Source organism: Pleurodeles waltl, chromosome 3_1 (genome assembly GCF_031143425.1).
Source record: "Pleurodeles waltl isolate 20211129_DDA chromosome 3_1, aPleWal1.hap1.20221129, whole genome shotgun sequence".
NCBI lineage: Eukaryota > Metazoa > Chordata > Amphibia > Caudata > Salamandridae > Pleurodeles > Pleurodeles waltl.
The window spans coordinates 1,909,364,865-1,909,381,325 of NC_090440.1; the positions used below are offsets into that span (position 1 = coordinate 1,909,364,865).

General features: G+C 41.5%; 1 protein-coding gene across 1 annotated transcript in view; it reads right to left on the minus strand.

The window, feature by feature from the left end:
* LOC138285751 (aldehyde oxidase-like) overlaps positions 1-16,461 on the minus strand; it is a 588,222-nt gene that overhangs the window by 63,310 nt on the left and 508,451 nt on the right. Inside the window, 1 exon segment of the mRNA XM_069226091.1 lies at positions 5,713-5,827. Within this exon segment, the coding sequence (XP_069082192.1) occupies positions 5,713-5,827 (115 nt within the window).

Sequence of the window (16,461 nt, forward strand, 5' to 3'; positions counted from 1 at the left end):
ACTTAGCATGACACTGGCTGAAACACAATGATGACAAATCTGATATCCTCATCAACAGTTCCAACCTTTCCGACTGGCCATTCCCCCTCTGTCCATCCACCACTGACTGGTGCCTACACCCTACTTTTCAGTCAAAGACCTGGGGATCCACCTTGATGTTGACCTTTAACTACCACCCCAAATTCACTTGTTTGGTAGTTCCTGCTTCCTTAACCCTTACACTGTCAAATGTTTTCTCACTTACCTGATGTTCGCATGTAAAGCGACTCTCTTAATTGCTCTTACTTTATACTGATTAAATGATCTATCGCAGTGGCTCCCAACCTGTGGTCCGGGGACCCCTGGGGGTCCGCAAAGCCTCCTCAGGGGGTCCGCAACTGCATAGAAAATTATATAATATTAACAAATCAGGCCCCCAGCTTTCAATAATTACACTGTGGGGGGTCCCCAGATTTAAATGATGATTCAGTGGGGGTCCCCGGGTTCCAGTAATGATAAAGTGGGGGTCCCACGAAGTCAAAAGGTTGGGAACCACTGATCTATCGCAACATCCCAAAATTTCTCTTTGAAAAATTCCAGAGTTCAAAATACTGCAACCTGCTCAGTTACACGTGAATCAATTACATCATATAAGCCCTCTTTGCCCTCTTCTGACAGGCGAAAGGTATTCTAACAAAATAACTGTTCAGCATTCTCTAACCCAGAACAAACAGAACAACCTTTTATTGTTGCCAAACGTTCCCACTACAGACCTGTCAGAGCACCTACTCTCTGTTTTACACCGAAACGTTCCACCGAATAGAATTCACCCTATCCTTTAAAGTTTGAATAAACTTTGCCCACAAATGTGAGCAAAGTAGGGAAATATTACCCTCTGCAAGGACAGACAAAGCTTTCCGACTTCGCCAAAGGCAAAGTTTAGCCTCCTCAGCCTGCCTGCCATGACTGTTTCTTGCAAAAGGATGTGCTAGCCATGACATCCAGGACATTCTGCAGCAGGAAGAAACCGATGCACATTGAGTTTGGACAGCTGCATCAGCCCAATGCCTCTCGCCTCCCTTTGCTTCTCTCTCAAAAATGGAAATGTTTTCCAGCAAAAAAGTCTGCTAAAGCTTCCCTTCTTGGCAGGTCTTTTGAAAGTGCTGTGTGTTTCTTCCACTACTCTTCAATGTGCATGGTGCCAACAAACATTCAGCAGGTACCTGTCACTCCATTATTCACTGAATGATTAAAACACAGTATATTTGCCATGTTTCCAGCTAATGCTACTGACTTGATAGCAAGAATTCCTTTAAGTCAGCCATTTTATCATTTAGCAATGAAAATAGCATGGTCTTGTGCTTGCAGACTGAATTACATGGTTTTAAGTTTGATATATTTGTGCTCATCTTGGCTCCAAGGTATCTAATAGTCAGTCTATGGCCTTCCACCTACTCAAAGTGGTTAGTCTTCACCAGTCCGAAAAGCTGTGATTTCTACATTTTTAGATCAAAGCCTACCAGACAGGGCAGCTGTCTAGTTTGCAAAGACTTTTTGGGGACATTCGGAAAGCTTCCCTAGGAATGCATTCCACCCACTGCTTACCATTGGCTTTGTGGTTTGTAACTCCCATTTCCTTGCTTGCTATTTTCTGGCTTTATTTGTTTCAGGCTCACTAGTATGCCTTTGTCCCTCCTGTAGAGCATAGCATGTTTAATGTATTCTTCCACCATTGCCCACTTTCACAAAAGCCTTTAAAATGTGTCCTTATCTTGACACATTTTCTGTGCATGAAAAGACAGAGGTCAAATGTCGGGCTCAAGGTGAGTGGATTTATGTGAAAAACATGCTGGGACTGGGGTGTGCTCTAGGAAGGCTGTACAATGCTGTTTTTTTCCCTATCACAAAATACAATTTAATTGTCTGTAAATGAAGTGCGCAAATATTTCTGAGTATATTGAAATTATGAAAGCACTAATGAAGCACTGTTTTCTGTAATTCTGAAGTGTGATGGAAACAAGTATTTTAATAGCATCAAAACGAATGAATACACTAGGTGATGACACTTCACCCTATGACACAACTCCACTCTGCCAGTTCACTCCAGGCCTCCCTGCTCCACTCCACCCTACAATGTTGCATAAGACTCCACTCTATGACACTCTACTCCATTCCACTGTACTCCATTCTATGCTACTCTACTCTAAGACACTCTACACCACTCAGCACCACTCTACTCTATGTCACTTCACTCAAGGCCACTCTACGCCACTCCATCATATGATACTCCACTCTATGACAATCCACTCTATGCCAAACCATAATACTCTATAGCACTATATGCCTCTCTACGCCACTCCACTCTACAACACTCTATATAACTTTACTCCCCTCTCTGCCATGCCGCTCCACACTATGGCACTCTACTCCACTCAATTACACTTTACCCTACTTTATGCTAAACCACTCCATGTCCCTCTACTTTACATCACTCCACTCTCTGACACTCTACTCCATGCCACTCCACTCTACAACACTCTACTTCACTCTATATCACTATACAGCATGTCACCCTACCATATTCTACTCCTCTCCAATCTACAACACTCCACTCTGTGAGACAACGCTCTATGCCTCCCAAGTCTACGGCCCTCAGATCTACTCCACTCTATGCCACTCTACACCACTCCAATCTACGACACTCCACTCCACAACCCCTTATTCTACGACACTCCACTCAATGCCACTCCTCTCCATGACACTCTAATCCACAACACACTATTCCACTCTCTGTCACTACACAACAATCTACAACTCTCCACTCTACACTGATGTCTACATCACTCCCCTCTATGGCTCTCTACTCCAAGACACTTCATGCCACTCTACAACAGTCCAGCTACGACATTCCACTCAACATCACTCCACAACACACTGCGCCAGTCCACTCAAAGTCACTGTACTCCACGCAATACCACTCAACTCCATGCCACTCTCCTCTACGCCACTAATCTTTAACCATGCTGTTTCACAACATGGCTAAAGCACATTTATAAAGCCAATATCTCTTGTAAAGTCGAGACTTAATGCCTTGCTAATACTTGTTTTTTTGTTTTCGGTTTTAGTCATTTTTGTCGGCTTTCATTACCCATCTTTCTTTAGTGGCATCTTGTAAATCTTACCTACACAGTGCATGTGCTGTGTTGTGGCATGTATTGTTTAGAGTTCAGTGGGCTTAAACCCGCCCACATCATTCCATCGGTTGTTTTTATTGTCACTCTCATTTGCATTCTTTTGACTGCTTAGCTCCTGTAGGCTTCCTTTCCTTTCTTGCCTTAGCTCCTCTCTGGAGCATGGGCCAAGAACATGTGTTCTTCCTTGTCTTTTTGCAACTCACTGGTTCTTTTTGTTTTATTTCATAAGCATTTCGGTATTATTCCTGGATGTGCAAGTGCTTAGCTACTATTAACACAGGCATACGGTTTCCTATTTAAGTTGCTTTCACCATATCTGCTGTCTCTAATACTCCACTCAACGCCATTCCACTCTACTCTATGCCATTCCACTCTATGCTACTCCACTCTACGCCACTGCACTCCACTCTACACCAGTCCACTCTATGCCACCCTGCTCTACACCACTCTACTCTGCCATTCCACTCTACACCACACTATGCCATTCCTCCCTACGCCACACCTCTCTAAGCCACTCCACTTCATGCCACTCCACACAATGCCACTCTATGCCACTCCACTCTACGCCATTCTACTCCACCTGACTCTAGGCCACTCAAATCTATGCCACTTCATTCCACTCTGTTCCACTCCGTCACTCTTTTCCATTCCCCTGCACACCACTCTACTGTATGCCATGCTACTCTATGGCACGCCACTCTACTCCATTCTACTTCATTCTACCCCACTCTACGCCACTCCACTCTATTCCGTTCCACTCCACTCTATGCCACTCAACTTCACACATTCTACTCTACACCACACTACTAACTTTTGGTCATGCTGAACAGCAGGCATGCTGCTGTACAACATGGCTAAAAGACATTGGCAAAGCCAATAGCTCTCACATAGGTGAGAGCTATTGGCTTTGCCAGTGCTTATTTCCATTGACTGCCAGACACCCTTCTTCTTGAAGAGGTTTATGGAGGTTATCCAAAATAGTTTTTTGTTGTGGTCTTCCCTTGTTCTTTCTTTTTTTGTGGATTTATTCAATTTATTGTTTTGTTACAAAGCTTTATGTGCTGTAGTTGACGTTGTTTAAAGTAGCTGTATGTACTGTATTCTTTAAAGTATCACAATTATGCCTTCAGATGGGGCACAACTAATATGAGATGCAAGAGACAATCCAATGAGAAATACATGTCAGTTTAATTTCTTCCATGATTTTCAATATACCTGGCAGTTTGGCAACATGTTCTCATGCAGTGAGTATCTCACAAGTCATTGCATTTCCAGAAACTGGCATTTCCCTGTCCTGGTAGAAATATGTTCTAAAGAACATTGCAAAAATGATGGTCTTGTACTGAAACATTCAATATTAAAGAAGTGTGGCGAGAGGTCCGACAAACCATTCTACCCATATTTTACAATGGAGGATCTGTCACTGGAGCTGATTTGTTGTAGGGAGTGATCCCCAGCTGATAGCCACTTGATGGACTGGGTACCCTGTCTAATCTCTCGACCACAGAGCCCATAGGGAAGCTACAGAATCAAGTTAATTTTATTATTGTTTGTCATCAGTGCTTAATTTGAGCTTGTGGTTGCAGGTGAGATCTAGCAACACTCATTTTAGGAGACCAGTACTTATAAAGAAGGAGAAGGAGAGAGAGAGTGGGGAAAGGGGAGAAAAGGAGGAGGAGAAAGATGGGAAATTTGTGACAAAGGGATAAAAGGGGGGATGAAAAAGAACCTGCAACAGCGAGATAGGTAGTTAGTGACTGTACGGTGGTGGATTAACGAGGCCTGAGGTGGTATCAAGACTATTCAACACTGTGGCATTCAATAGCACCAGACTCAGGATTCTCAGCAAAACTCTGGATCCTACCCTTATTCTTTTACAGATTATGCACTGGCTTTCATAACATACAATGACTCAACCCTACCCCAACCGTGCATGGCTAGAACATGAAAAATGAGTGGTAGAAGTGAGCAATTATTCACTGAAGAAGCTCTGAAAGACTCACAGACGCTCTCTGTACCTCATGGGCTTGTAAGTGAAAAGTAATGAAGTTAGGAGCTTGCAAAGATTGCCTATCAACTTGGTATGGAAGGGCGCCTCAGAAATGCGGGTTATCAGCAGTCTATATGGAGGACTATATGGCCAAGAGGGAGAATCTGAGCAAAACTGGAACAGTGTAATGTGAACCTTGGGATCGAGAGTAAAGCTGTTCTGTCCACTCTGACTGCCCCTTTGGTACCTTAAAGCAATTTCATCTTACTGATATTTATATATTCCCTATAGATTCTGTCCATCAGTAAGGTAAGAGGTATCTGGTAGTCTAGAGTTAAAAGAGCCTATGTGAAGAGAAGCTGTGAAGGACCATGGTAGGGAAGGAGAGCCAGTGATTAATGAGCTTTGATAGACAAAAGTGGCAGTCTTATTACAGGCAATGTACCAGTGGAAGTGTATATATCGTCAAAAGTGTGTTTATAATGTCTCCAGTTGCACTGCCAGCTCTCTATTTTAAAAAGAGAAAAAGCCATTTTATTTATTATTTACCTTATGATCTCCAGTCAGACAGTCAATTTCAACCTCAGAACAAGCCACTCCGAAGACATAATACTCGCTCATGTGACCTTGCTTTTTCTCCCAGTCCATCTCTCTGCCATATCCTCTGGAAAGAAGAAACAATATGAACTGAATAAACAAGAGCACTAACCTTGTTTCAGTAAAGTGTCTCTTATACAGCCATCTGTTTAAATCTCAGTAACTATATCTCCACCTGACTATCAAGGTGACACTTTACAAACTTAGTAGGTGAACACGATGATAATGAATTGGTGAAGAATAAAAGTGCTAAATATTTTGAGATCTACTTTGGATGTTAGTCAAGAGTAGATGGTACTGTTAAGTACAATACTGTTGCTATTACATATATATTTGAAATCTGAGTTTGTGAATCCATTTTTTTTCTATTAGTCATTTTACTAACTTAAGTATCTATGCTGATAATTATGTGACAGAAAGGGGTGGTTGAGACAGTGGAAAGTTACTTACTTGTAGTAATGGGTCTCCGTTTGTGGTACCTAATTTAGATGTGATACTAAGTTGACATTCCATTCCATGTATTGTATAAAGCCAAACCAGAGGAGAGCCACAGTTGTGGAAACTCCCTTTAGGGACAAGCTGTAGTATAAAACTTCAGTCAGACCAGTTTTCAGTAAGAACCACACTCTGGGTCCAATTATATGCTAATTATATTTTGGTAGACATTCCTTGGGATTCTTCTAAGTGTACTACCTGACAAATACAACCGAACAAGGAAATAAATTATACTTTTGATGTGTCGATTTTAAGTCAGCATTCAACCGTATTGACTGGGCTGTTGTGGCGCAAATTAAAGGCGATGAGCATTCCCGACAGCCTTTTACGGGCTATAGTACAGCCATATACAAACACATGGATTCAGGTTAAAATAGGTGATGGATCCAAGCTTTTGTGGAAAATTCCAATGGCAATGGGGTTGAAACAAGGATGCGTATTGGCACCTCATCTTTTCAATCTCTTCATGGCTGACATGTCCCAAAGGCTAAATAAGGTGAATTCGCACTCACCACGCTTTGACCACATGACCCACCTTGTATATGCTGATGACGTAGTGCTGCTGAACTTATCCAAAAATAGAATGCAAAGGTATGTCACTGAGCTATCAACATACACCAAAGAAAATATACTAGAAATGAACGCTGCAAAAACTAAAATAATGGTGCTCAGAAACCACTTTGGTCGACCAAGAAGAATCCAACTACACAATGAGACCCTAGAAGTTAACAATTATAAATACCTGGAAGATTACTTAGATAATAAATTCAATTTTGTGGAACAGAAACATTACATGACCAGGAAAGCCAAAGCATTAATCCACGCATTTTGCATTTTATAAAAAACTAGAGGGCCCATAGTTTTAACCGTTACTGACGATAATGGCCGCAAAACTTCTTCCTACCATTGCATATTCTAGTATGTTCCAGCATGGGAAGGATGGATGCCTGCTGAACAATTTGCAAGTTACAGTGTTTGGACTGTCAAAAAATGTTTCCCCGAGGCAAATTTGACTGGAGTATGGCCTTATGCAGCAGACTTTGTCAAGAAAATATACGGCCAGTAAAACATGGTACAATATTAGAGCAACTCAGGATAACATGGTAAACAGTGCATTATGGTCGGCCGTAGCAAATGACTTTAGTTCCAATAACTACAAACGTCTTTAGACATCATTAAAGCATACAGGTTTGGAGAGACTATGGGAAAAGAATGTGCCCATTTCAGAATTCAATCATGTGGCAAGTAAGGCAGCAAAGCATCACTCAGTCACTCCATTACAGTTAAACATTGCGATTGGCCAAAATCGTGACCAATGGGTCTTCATGGTGTAACACTTGCACCAATATGGATAATTTGAGATGTCAGCACAATCCCAAGATGAGTGTCAAGGAAGTCCATATAGATATGTGGAAAGTTAGATAGTGATTATGCTAGTTGATGAATGTTGTCTTCTCCTTGAGAATGAATCCCTTAAGAAATGTATGCAGAGAAAGTCAGTTTGAAAAGCCACAGAGTTTCCCACATCTTGTAAACCTTTTGTGCAACAGTTTAAAATGTAGGCCTTTTAAAGGTCTCTGTTCCAACCACACTGCCAATGCATCCTGAGATATCCAAATGGTCAAACAGTATGTTCACTCTTCTCAGGATAGTACCAAAAAGAGCCAATTTACCTACTCTCTATGACTTCTACTGTTGCATGTAACCTGTTTTATTGTGTTTTCCGTCCCTCACGATACCATGCTTGGGCCAGGGGCTACAGGATGGCAAGTTTCTTAAAATGCTGAGACATTATTATCTCTGACCACTGGGCTTCAAATCATCAATCATTGCCGTTCTCAAAGACTGTCCTCTTCTTTCTCATAGATCTCCTTTTTTGCAGACCCTTTTTTGCTGAAACAGGAACCAAGATCTCTTTTCCAGAAAGGCACCACTAAGTTAGTGCTGTGCGGGCAACACAAGAAGAAGTTCTACTGCAAGTATTTTCTGGTGCTTGGGTTCGCCAGAGATCTGGCGCGCAAGATGGCCGCACCTCTGTGAGGCTCCTGCTGTCCAGGGACATTAAACATTATTATCCTTTGCTATTGTGACTGGTGATGGATCCTTCTCTTATATACACTACAGCAATTACATAATCCTTCATCAATGACAAGATCAACCGCAGTTGTTGCCAAATTCTGGCATTAATGACAGGTGATTGCAGGCCAGGTTGCGCAGAGAAGATGGCGGCCGCCTGCAACTGATATTGGCCTGCTGCTGCCTGAAGATCCTCTTGGGTGGTGAGAACTTGGCTGCACTGTTCATTTTGCATATATTTATGCAACAAGGCCTGTGGGATTGACTGAGAAGTCCCCTCCGCGATCGTAACTTAAACTACCACAACTTGCAAACAACTGCCGGGAACGCGGAGGACGCAGACCCGACCCTTGCCTGGGAAATCACAGTGCCACCTTACACTGGCGGTGTCCCCCCTGCGGCCCATATTAGTTGTGAATGCAACAGGGCCACGGATGGTGTATCAGAGACCTGCTAAGCTAACAGACAGACAGCTGTGGGAGCATGTAGCTCGATTACCTCCAAAATACGCTGCCAACAACCGGTCCTAACAGTCCTTTTCTCAAGGTTACTGCCACGCATCGGCTCTCCTCCAACATCATCAACATCTAACCTGCCAAAGTATTTCCAACTGTGCTTGATCAACTTGAAGCTCAGGCCACCACCGTATTTAAAACACTTGCTTTAGGCATTTCGGGCCATAGACAACCGGGACCTGCAACCTTTCATAGCCATCAACAGCTGCTCTCCAGGCTGACCTTTACAAATTAATGGTGTAAGACAACCTTGTAACCAGCATCAGGTGTCCAGATATTAACACACTGGATGTTGCTCTACCAACAATAGCTGCTCAACACACTACCTGTGCACTCCCAGGTCTGCTTGTTCTCCCCCGTTAGGAACCTGCTGGTGGGTGGCTTGACAGAGGAGCCAGGAAAGAGAAACATCCAAGTCCAAACACTGGTAGAACTTTTATGTCTGACACTGGCTGCGTACCTTCATCCATCCATAGATCACACGCCGTACACACTGCTTGGTGGCAACATGGTTTTGCAGGCTACCACTCCCCACAACAAGATCACAATAGAGAAGATAGAGTAGGGGCAATTGTTGAATTTAATGGCACGGTATGCGCTGGTGCCCTGATTGATCGGCTTCAGACAGACAGCATTGGTAAAACAGGCGGCAAGCAATCTGAGCTACAATTAGATGCAAGGAGAGGTAATTGGAGCAAACTATGGGGTCACATTTAATACCATTACAGAAAGCATCACGCGCAGGATATCATTACTTTTATCATTAGCTAGTTGCATCGCACTGATGAAAATGATAACCCTGCCTAAATTTCTTTATCTGTCCCTAAATATTCCCATATCCTTAGGACACAGGTTTTTTCCGCTCCTCAAGGCTCAATTAATAAGGTTAGCATGGGCGGGTAAACAACCACGCATAAAATGGGATACACTTACTATGCCATTTTCCAAAGGAGGATTCAAAGTGCTAGGTTTAGAACTAAGGGCCAGATGTAGCAAAAATCCAATTTGCGACTTGCAAATTGCGAGTTCTTCCGACTCGCAATTTGCAACTCGCAAATTGGTATGCAGAACGGTGTCTCAGACACCGTCTGCGAGTCGCTATGGGGTCGCAAAGACCCACCTCATTAATATTAATGAGGTGGTTCGCAAATTGCGGCCCCATAGCAACTATGGGCACTCGCAAACATGGAGGCCTGCTGTAGTCAGCAGACCTCCATGTTTGTGACTGCCTTTAAATAAAGCAGTTTTTTTTTTTTTAAGTGTAGCCCGTTTTCCTTGAAGGAAAACGAGCTGCACTTAAAAAAAAAAACGAAACCTTTAGTTTCGGTATTTTTTCAGGGCAGGTAGCCCTGAAAAAATAGTTTTGGGTCCATTCACAAAGGGGAAGGGGTCCCATGGGGACCCCTTCCCGTTTGCGAGTGGGTTACCATCCACTTCAAGTGGATGGTAACTGTGACTCCATTTGCGACCGCATATGCGGTCGCAAATGGAATTGCATTCCACTGCGACTCGCAAATAGGAAGGGAACACCCCTTCCTATTTGCGAATGCATTTCTGCATGGGAAACACGCATTTGCGAGTCGCAAACCGCAAATTTTGCCGTTTGCGAGTCGCAAAGTGTTTCCTGCATCTGGCCCTAAATTACCTATGTGCACAAGTTCATCATGCGATTCATTTGTATCATCCCACACCTTTCATGTCCCACTTAGCCATTGAACAAAGGTATATGGCTCATGTCCACTCATCCTCCTATCTAGGTTCTCTGATAGCTACCAGTACATTGGCAGACTCAACTTTGGCATACACATCGAAAGCATGGTACACGCTAGCCTGTAAACTCAACAAACCATTTTTCTACTCCCCACTAGTCCAGCTATTATATCACCCCTTACTCCCAGCCACACATGCAAACATCTGTAGATGCTTTCTCCAGGCAAGAGATATAACACAATGAGGAGATCTTTATAGCGAGGGACAATTTAAGACCCCAAATATTTTTTTTTAAGGGAATACTCCTACGCAGCTAGATGCACTCTTATACGTTCGACTGAAACAAAATGTCAGAGTAGTTACGCCTGGGTTCACGTGCAAAATCATACAATACTAGGGATGCTACACACTTTCCTTCAGATGGAGACATCCTTCCATCTAATTAGGCGTCTTTACCAAGCACCACAACTAGAAGCTCCCTCAGCTGAGACACATGCAAGGGAACAATGGGAAACAGATATGGAACTTACCATACTGGTAGGATTACCTTGAGTAGCAGACTTCACATTATACATTATACATTTCTACATCGTATATACTATACACCAGTCAAGTTACACAGCTTTTGCCTTCGCCCCAATGACAATTGTGATAGATGATGCATGGCTGGTGCGGATTTCCAGCAGCTGGCATGGTCTTGCAGCCCCACGGGGTTTTACTGGAAAGACATATCTACAGCCCTGACACACATGGTGGGTCAACCTATGACATTAAATCCACTCACAGCCTTGTTAGGTTATACTGAAGAGGTGAATGCCAACTACAAAAGATTTATCCCATTAGCCTTACTTTTGTCCAAATGCAGGACTGCTTGCCAATGGGGCAGAGGGAGGGCATCCAAATTCAAAGAGTGGCTAACTGATCTCATTTATTGTAAAGATCAGATATCTGTATATGCTGAACTGCTTCCTCCTAGCTCCAGGCAGAGAGACATCTGGAACCCACTAACTACTTTTTTACTCCAGCAGACACTAGACATAGCAACCAATGATATATGTGACAATACACTCTGATAACCAGACTACTTTCAGGAGTTTGGATACTGTCGCAAGAGGGCTTTGGCCAAGAAATAGATGCACATTTCAGTTCTGGCACTGATTTGTAAAAGTTCATGAAAGTTGCACTAATAATTACCCTGCCATTTAGCTGCAGCTCTGCGTACAGTGTTATAACACAGACACCTGCCATTTACCAAGTTGTTATATAATGAAATAACTGCATTTGTCCATACAAGAGTTAGCTCTGTCTCTCACTGGCGGGCGGGGGTGAGCTATCAACTAACAATTATGAGGTGATGATCTGATGAAGGATGGTGCACTTTGTCCCTCCCTTTGCATTTGTTTTTTATTTCAGATAATATTCTTTATTGAAAATTCAATATATTTTTTTAAAAAGGGGTATTTCCTTTTGCTTAAGAATAGTGGAGGCTAAAACTCCACCTAGGCTCTGCGACTGCTGAAGTGAGTAATGAAAAAGGTGCACAAAGGTCTCCTTGCAATGATAATAAAAATATAGAATCTGGAAGACTCAAAGGTGTCCCTTGACAATCAAGGTGCCTACTTCCACTTCTCCCAAATAAATGTTCCTGCAAGTTCCTCAGTTTCGAGGTGGCTACAGCAAACTATCTGTTTGTGTCCTGCTGTTGAGGCTTACATCTGCTTTGAGAGTAGTCACAAAGGTTCTCACCGTCAAGGCAGCACACCTCAGAAGGAAGTGGGTCTTTGTATTCCATTACTCTAGTGAACGGATGGTGAAGGCAAAAACTAATTAAGGGCACTGCATCTTCAAGACACTTACAACCTACTGAATGATCTGGATTTCTCACTGAACTTTGCCCAATTTCCTCTGATACCATCTGAAAGCCTTTAATAGAGAATTTTCTTTACGGTTTAATCAAAGGAACAAAAGCAGAACATATTGCCACTGATTCAGCACTTCTAGCCATTCATTCTTTCATATCCATGACTCTGTGGTGCCTCCTCACATCTTGCATATTCCAGACATCCCAGGCTATAGTGCAAATTACCCCTCTCAGTGGAAATGACACAGCAGTGGAACAGCTCTGGGGAGACCCAATTGGCCTAGTTTTGGTTTCCAGACATGCAACCTTTGACCTTCAATAATGAATGGTGATGGAGAGAAAACCTGCACAAGTGTCAGTTGGCCTAATCCTCTTGGCTGCAGAAAGTCTTGTTGATAAAAGTCTCTTATATAGGTCGGAAATGCACCTGGATTATATATTAATCATTGGAACAGAGCCTTGACAGGAGAAACAGCAGCACTTCAGTTTGCTGTGGGAAGATGCAATTCATCTAACTATGAAGTCCCTTCTGTTAGAGACATCCACATACCACTAAGTGGACCAGTGTAGCGTCAAGAATGCTGTATGCAGAGGTGATGATAATCTAGTATTGAGCTTTGGGACAAAGGGCTCCCCCCTTAGTGGTCTACTTTGATGAGGAAAGACAGCAAGGAAGTCGATTACCAGAGGGGGTGCAAGAGTGGAAATCGAACCAGGATGCTTATCACGAGATCTATGCTCAGGGGTGTGCTATGGGTGCAGGCTGCCCAACTTCTGGAGGCATTCTTGTACAAATGTGGTTTTAAAGCTAACTTCGGAGATTCAAACAATATTTAGCTTTTTTGGTGCATTAGTCCACTAACCTGACACCTGACAGCAGCATCACAGAAACATTCAGATGTGAATCTGCATATTATTGAAATGTATCCTTAAAAAAGTGGTTACTCTCCACTTTACTTGTTAGGCATGATCAATATCTGTAAAATCATGAATTCTCTTGTTTTTCTCTGTTAATTCATTACATAATAAAATTATCATCTCAATTCATATCTCACAATATGCTTCTTCAGGAGCATTAATTGAACAAAAATATTTACCATTGGTTTGGGATATTTGGCAAACATAATCTGCATTTCAAAACATTACAATATACTGTTTCTATAACGTTTCAAGCAGATCCCAATCTTTCCTTGTGTGGTACAAAGATGTATTCCCATATCTCATTAAACAGTACTCATTGGCTATCATATTTCAATGAATAAGAATGAGACAAAATGGACATGGCTGAAAGGAGACACAAAAGGTAAAATCCAATGCTGCTGACATCTCTAAAGCTCCACTGCATTGTTAAAAAATTATTGCAAGAGGGAGAAAAAGACCCAAGAAACCAAACTATCAGCATCTTGTGACTCTCATCTGCCATATCATATTATCCGCCAATTCATCTATCTTGTGACTCTCATCTGCCGTATCATATTATCATTATCTTGTGACTCTCATCTATAAAAGGTTAGTTATGATACTAAATGATCATGAACATCTGCAACCATTCAGTTAATAACAGACCCCCCATTTACCAAAACTCCCAATCATTGAGTGCTTCATGTCCCTCAAGACCTCTGTAAAGTGTTTTAAAAGGATATCATGATCTGCGGTGGCAAATGCAGCTGATACGTTAAGCAGAGCCTTCTTGTAGAGCTGAACAAGGGCAAGTACAATTGCAAGTACAGTCTTAGTTCCAATGCCTGGACAAAAATGTAGGTGACATGCATTCAAATACTTGGATTCTTCAAGGTGATGAGCCAATCGTTTGGTGATACCTGTTCAGGGATCTTGTCCAGGAAAGAAAGGAGACTGATAGGACTGCAATTGTCAACAGTGGAGCTATCTCAGTTGTTTTTATTTAGCAGAAGCTTGACTGCTCCTCCTTTGCAGTTGTTAGGTGAAGTCCCAGAGCAAAGTGAAAGATTGAGGCTATCAGTCAGCACCAGAAAAAGCATAATAGGTTAATATTTTATCTTGAGTGTTGAAGGGAATTAGCATGCTATGTCTCTCACCTTACATCAAACATAGCTTAGATAGTATACAATTGAAGGATGCAAGACAGTGTATTCTGGCTGTGGAATGAAGGGGTGTGGAGGATCAGAAATGACAGGTGGAAGGCGGGCAGGATGCTCAACATACAATTTTCCTTCTGGTGCTTGTCATACATCGACAAAACAGTTTTCCCCAGATAGTGGGCATGGTTAGCCTCATATGCATTACAAACTAAGATAATCTTCATTCCTATGTATACTATCTGACCTTCCATGTCAAAGATGGTTCTCCTCTTAAGTCATTTCCTGCCTAACTCATTATAAGGAGACTTTGGTCTGAGCGGTATGTGTCACAATGCTTTTGAATCCCCTATTTTTCATCATGATCATCACTATCCTCTGATGGTTTTTGTTCCTGATTCTTGGATCGCCTTTTTTCTTTGTTTACTAAGTTAGCATTAACAAGATCATTCTGCTTGCATACCCTCACATGTTTGTGATCTATATATAACTAGTGTATGTCAGTCAGTTAGTTAAGGAAACTTTTGTTACAATTCAAGGATGTCAATGCAAGCTTTTTATTTCTTGTGTAGTATTGGTTTGCATAGTTCATAAACATTATGCCATACGTACCGTGATGTTCTGCACACCAATGGGAGAGACTATACACCTGTTACCTTGCAGGTATTTGTAATGGTAATCAAACATCTTGGAACTAATTCCTCACATAGGGATAATTAATAAACTATTAGTGTGATGTGGTTGGTTAATCGCATTATGACGCATGGTCTAATAGTGATCTGTAGATAACACAGGCCATTAGTAAGGTGTAAATGCATGGCTATTAGAGAAGACGGGTCACATGGTCCCTGTGGGTGTTATTTGCACCTTCTTTGTTTATTCTCCACTTCTAATCTTTATCTTTAATGTGTTTTTTCATCACCACTTCGGTTGGTTGCTTCTCTTCACCTTTTTGATAGCATGAGTCACTTAAGGGTGTTTTCCATATTTATTGACACATCTGATTATATCTATTTAATGTTGGCTCTAGTGTTTATATAATTCTGGTTGATGTAGCATGTTATTGAAACTTATATGTTTCTATGCCATGGATCACAGGACTCCCACACTTCAAGATTGCTTCTTATATGATATTTATATGTTTGTTTGTACTAGATATCATCTATCAATGTGATGTGAATTCAGGACATAATCTACAGTGTTGTCTGACTGTCCTGTCTTTGGGCCTACTACAATATTTGATTAGATGGTCGGGAACTGCCCTGATGAAGGTGGCCTCATTAAGAGAAGATCACCGAAAGGCACGTAGGTTTCGGGTTCCTACTACAGCACTGTTCTAAATCGGAGCAATGCTAGATATTATATTTTATCAATATGTACATGTATATAGATATGTATTTCTATTGTATGTGAGTTTTTTAGGAATCTTTTGTAATTAAGAGTATTTCCTTTTTTTCTATGTATAAGTATATCTTTTTTCAGTATGAATGTGGTGTGATTGAGTTAGTATTGTAGTTTTTAGTCATCATATTAGTATTTGTGTATAAATTATATATTGGAGAAATAAAACACTTTAAGAAGTGATAATGTTATATTTTTATTAATCAAAACTAGCAATTGAATGTAGCCCTAGACTGGACACACAGTTATTAAATATGTAGATCGATATATATATATAAATATATATCAGTAGACATACAGGATTATTTTGTATTTCTGATATATTTGGATGTTGTTTTCTATTTATATCTTATTGACATTATTTGAGAGTAGCTCTTAACTTCTATAGTCATTTCAGTTTGCATTTCCCTGGTGAGTTACTGTATCAGATCAGGGATCCCCATTTGTCTTGTACTTATGGTTTCAACACTTTGTCGAGAGGGTATTTAGGTGGTTTCAGATGTATGTCTTGTAGCTCAAATATGTTTTACCTTATTTTGTTTGTGGCTTTCTTGAGTGTGGCTAGTTCCCTTGGCCGATTCTTATT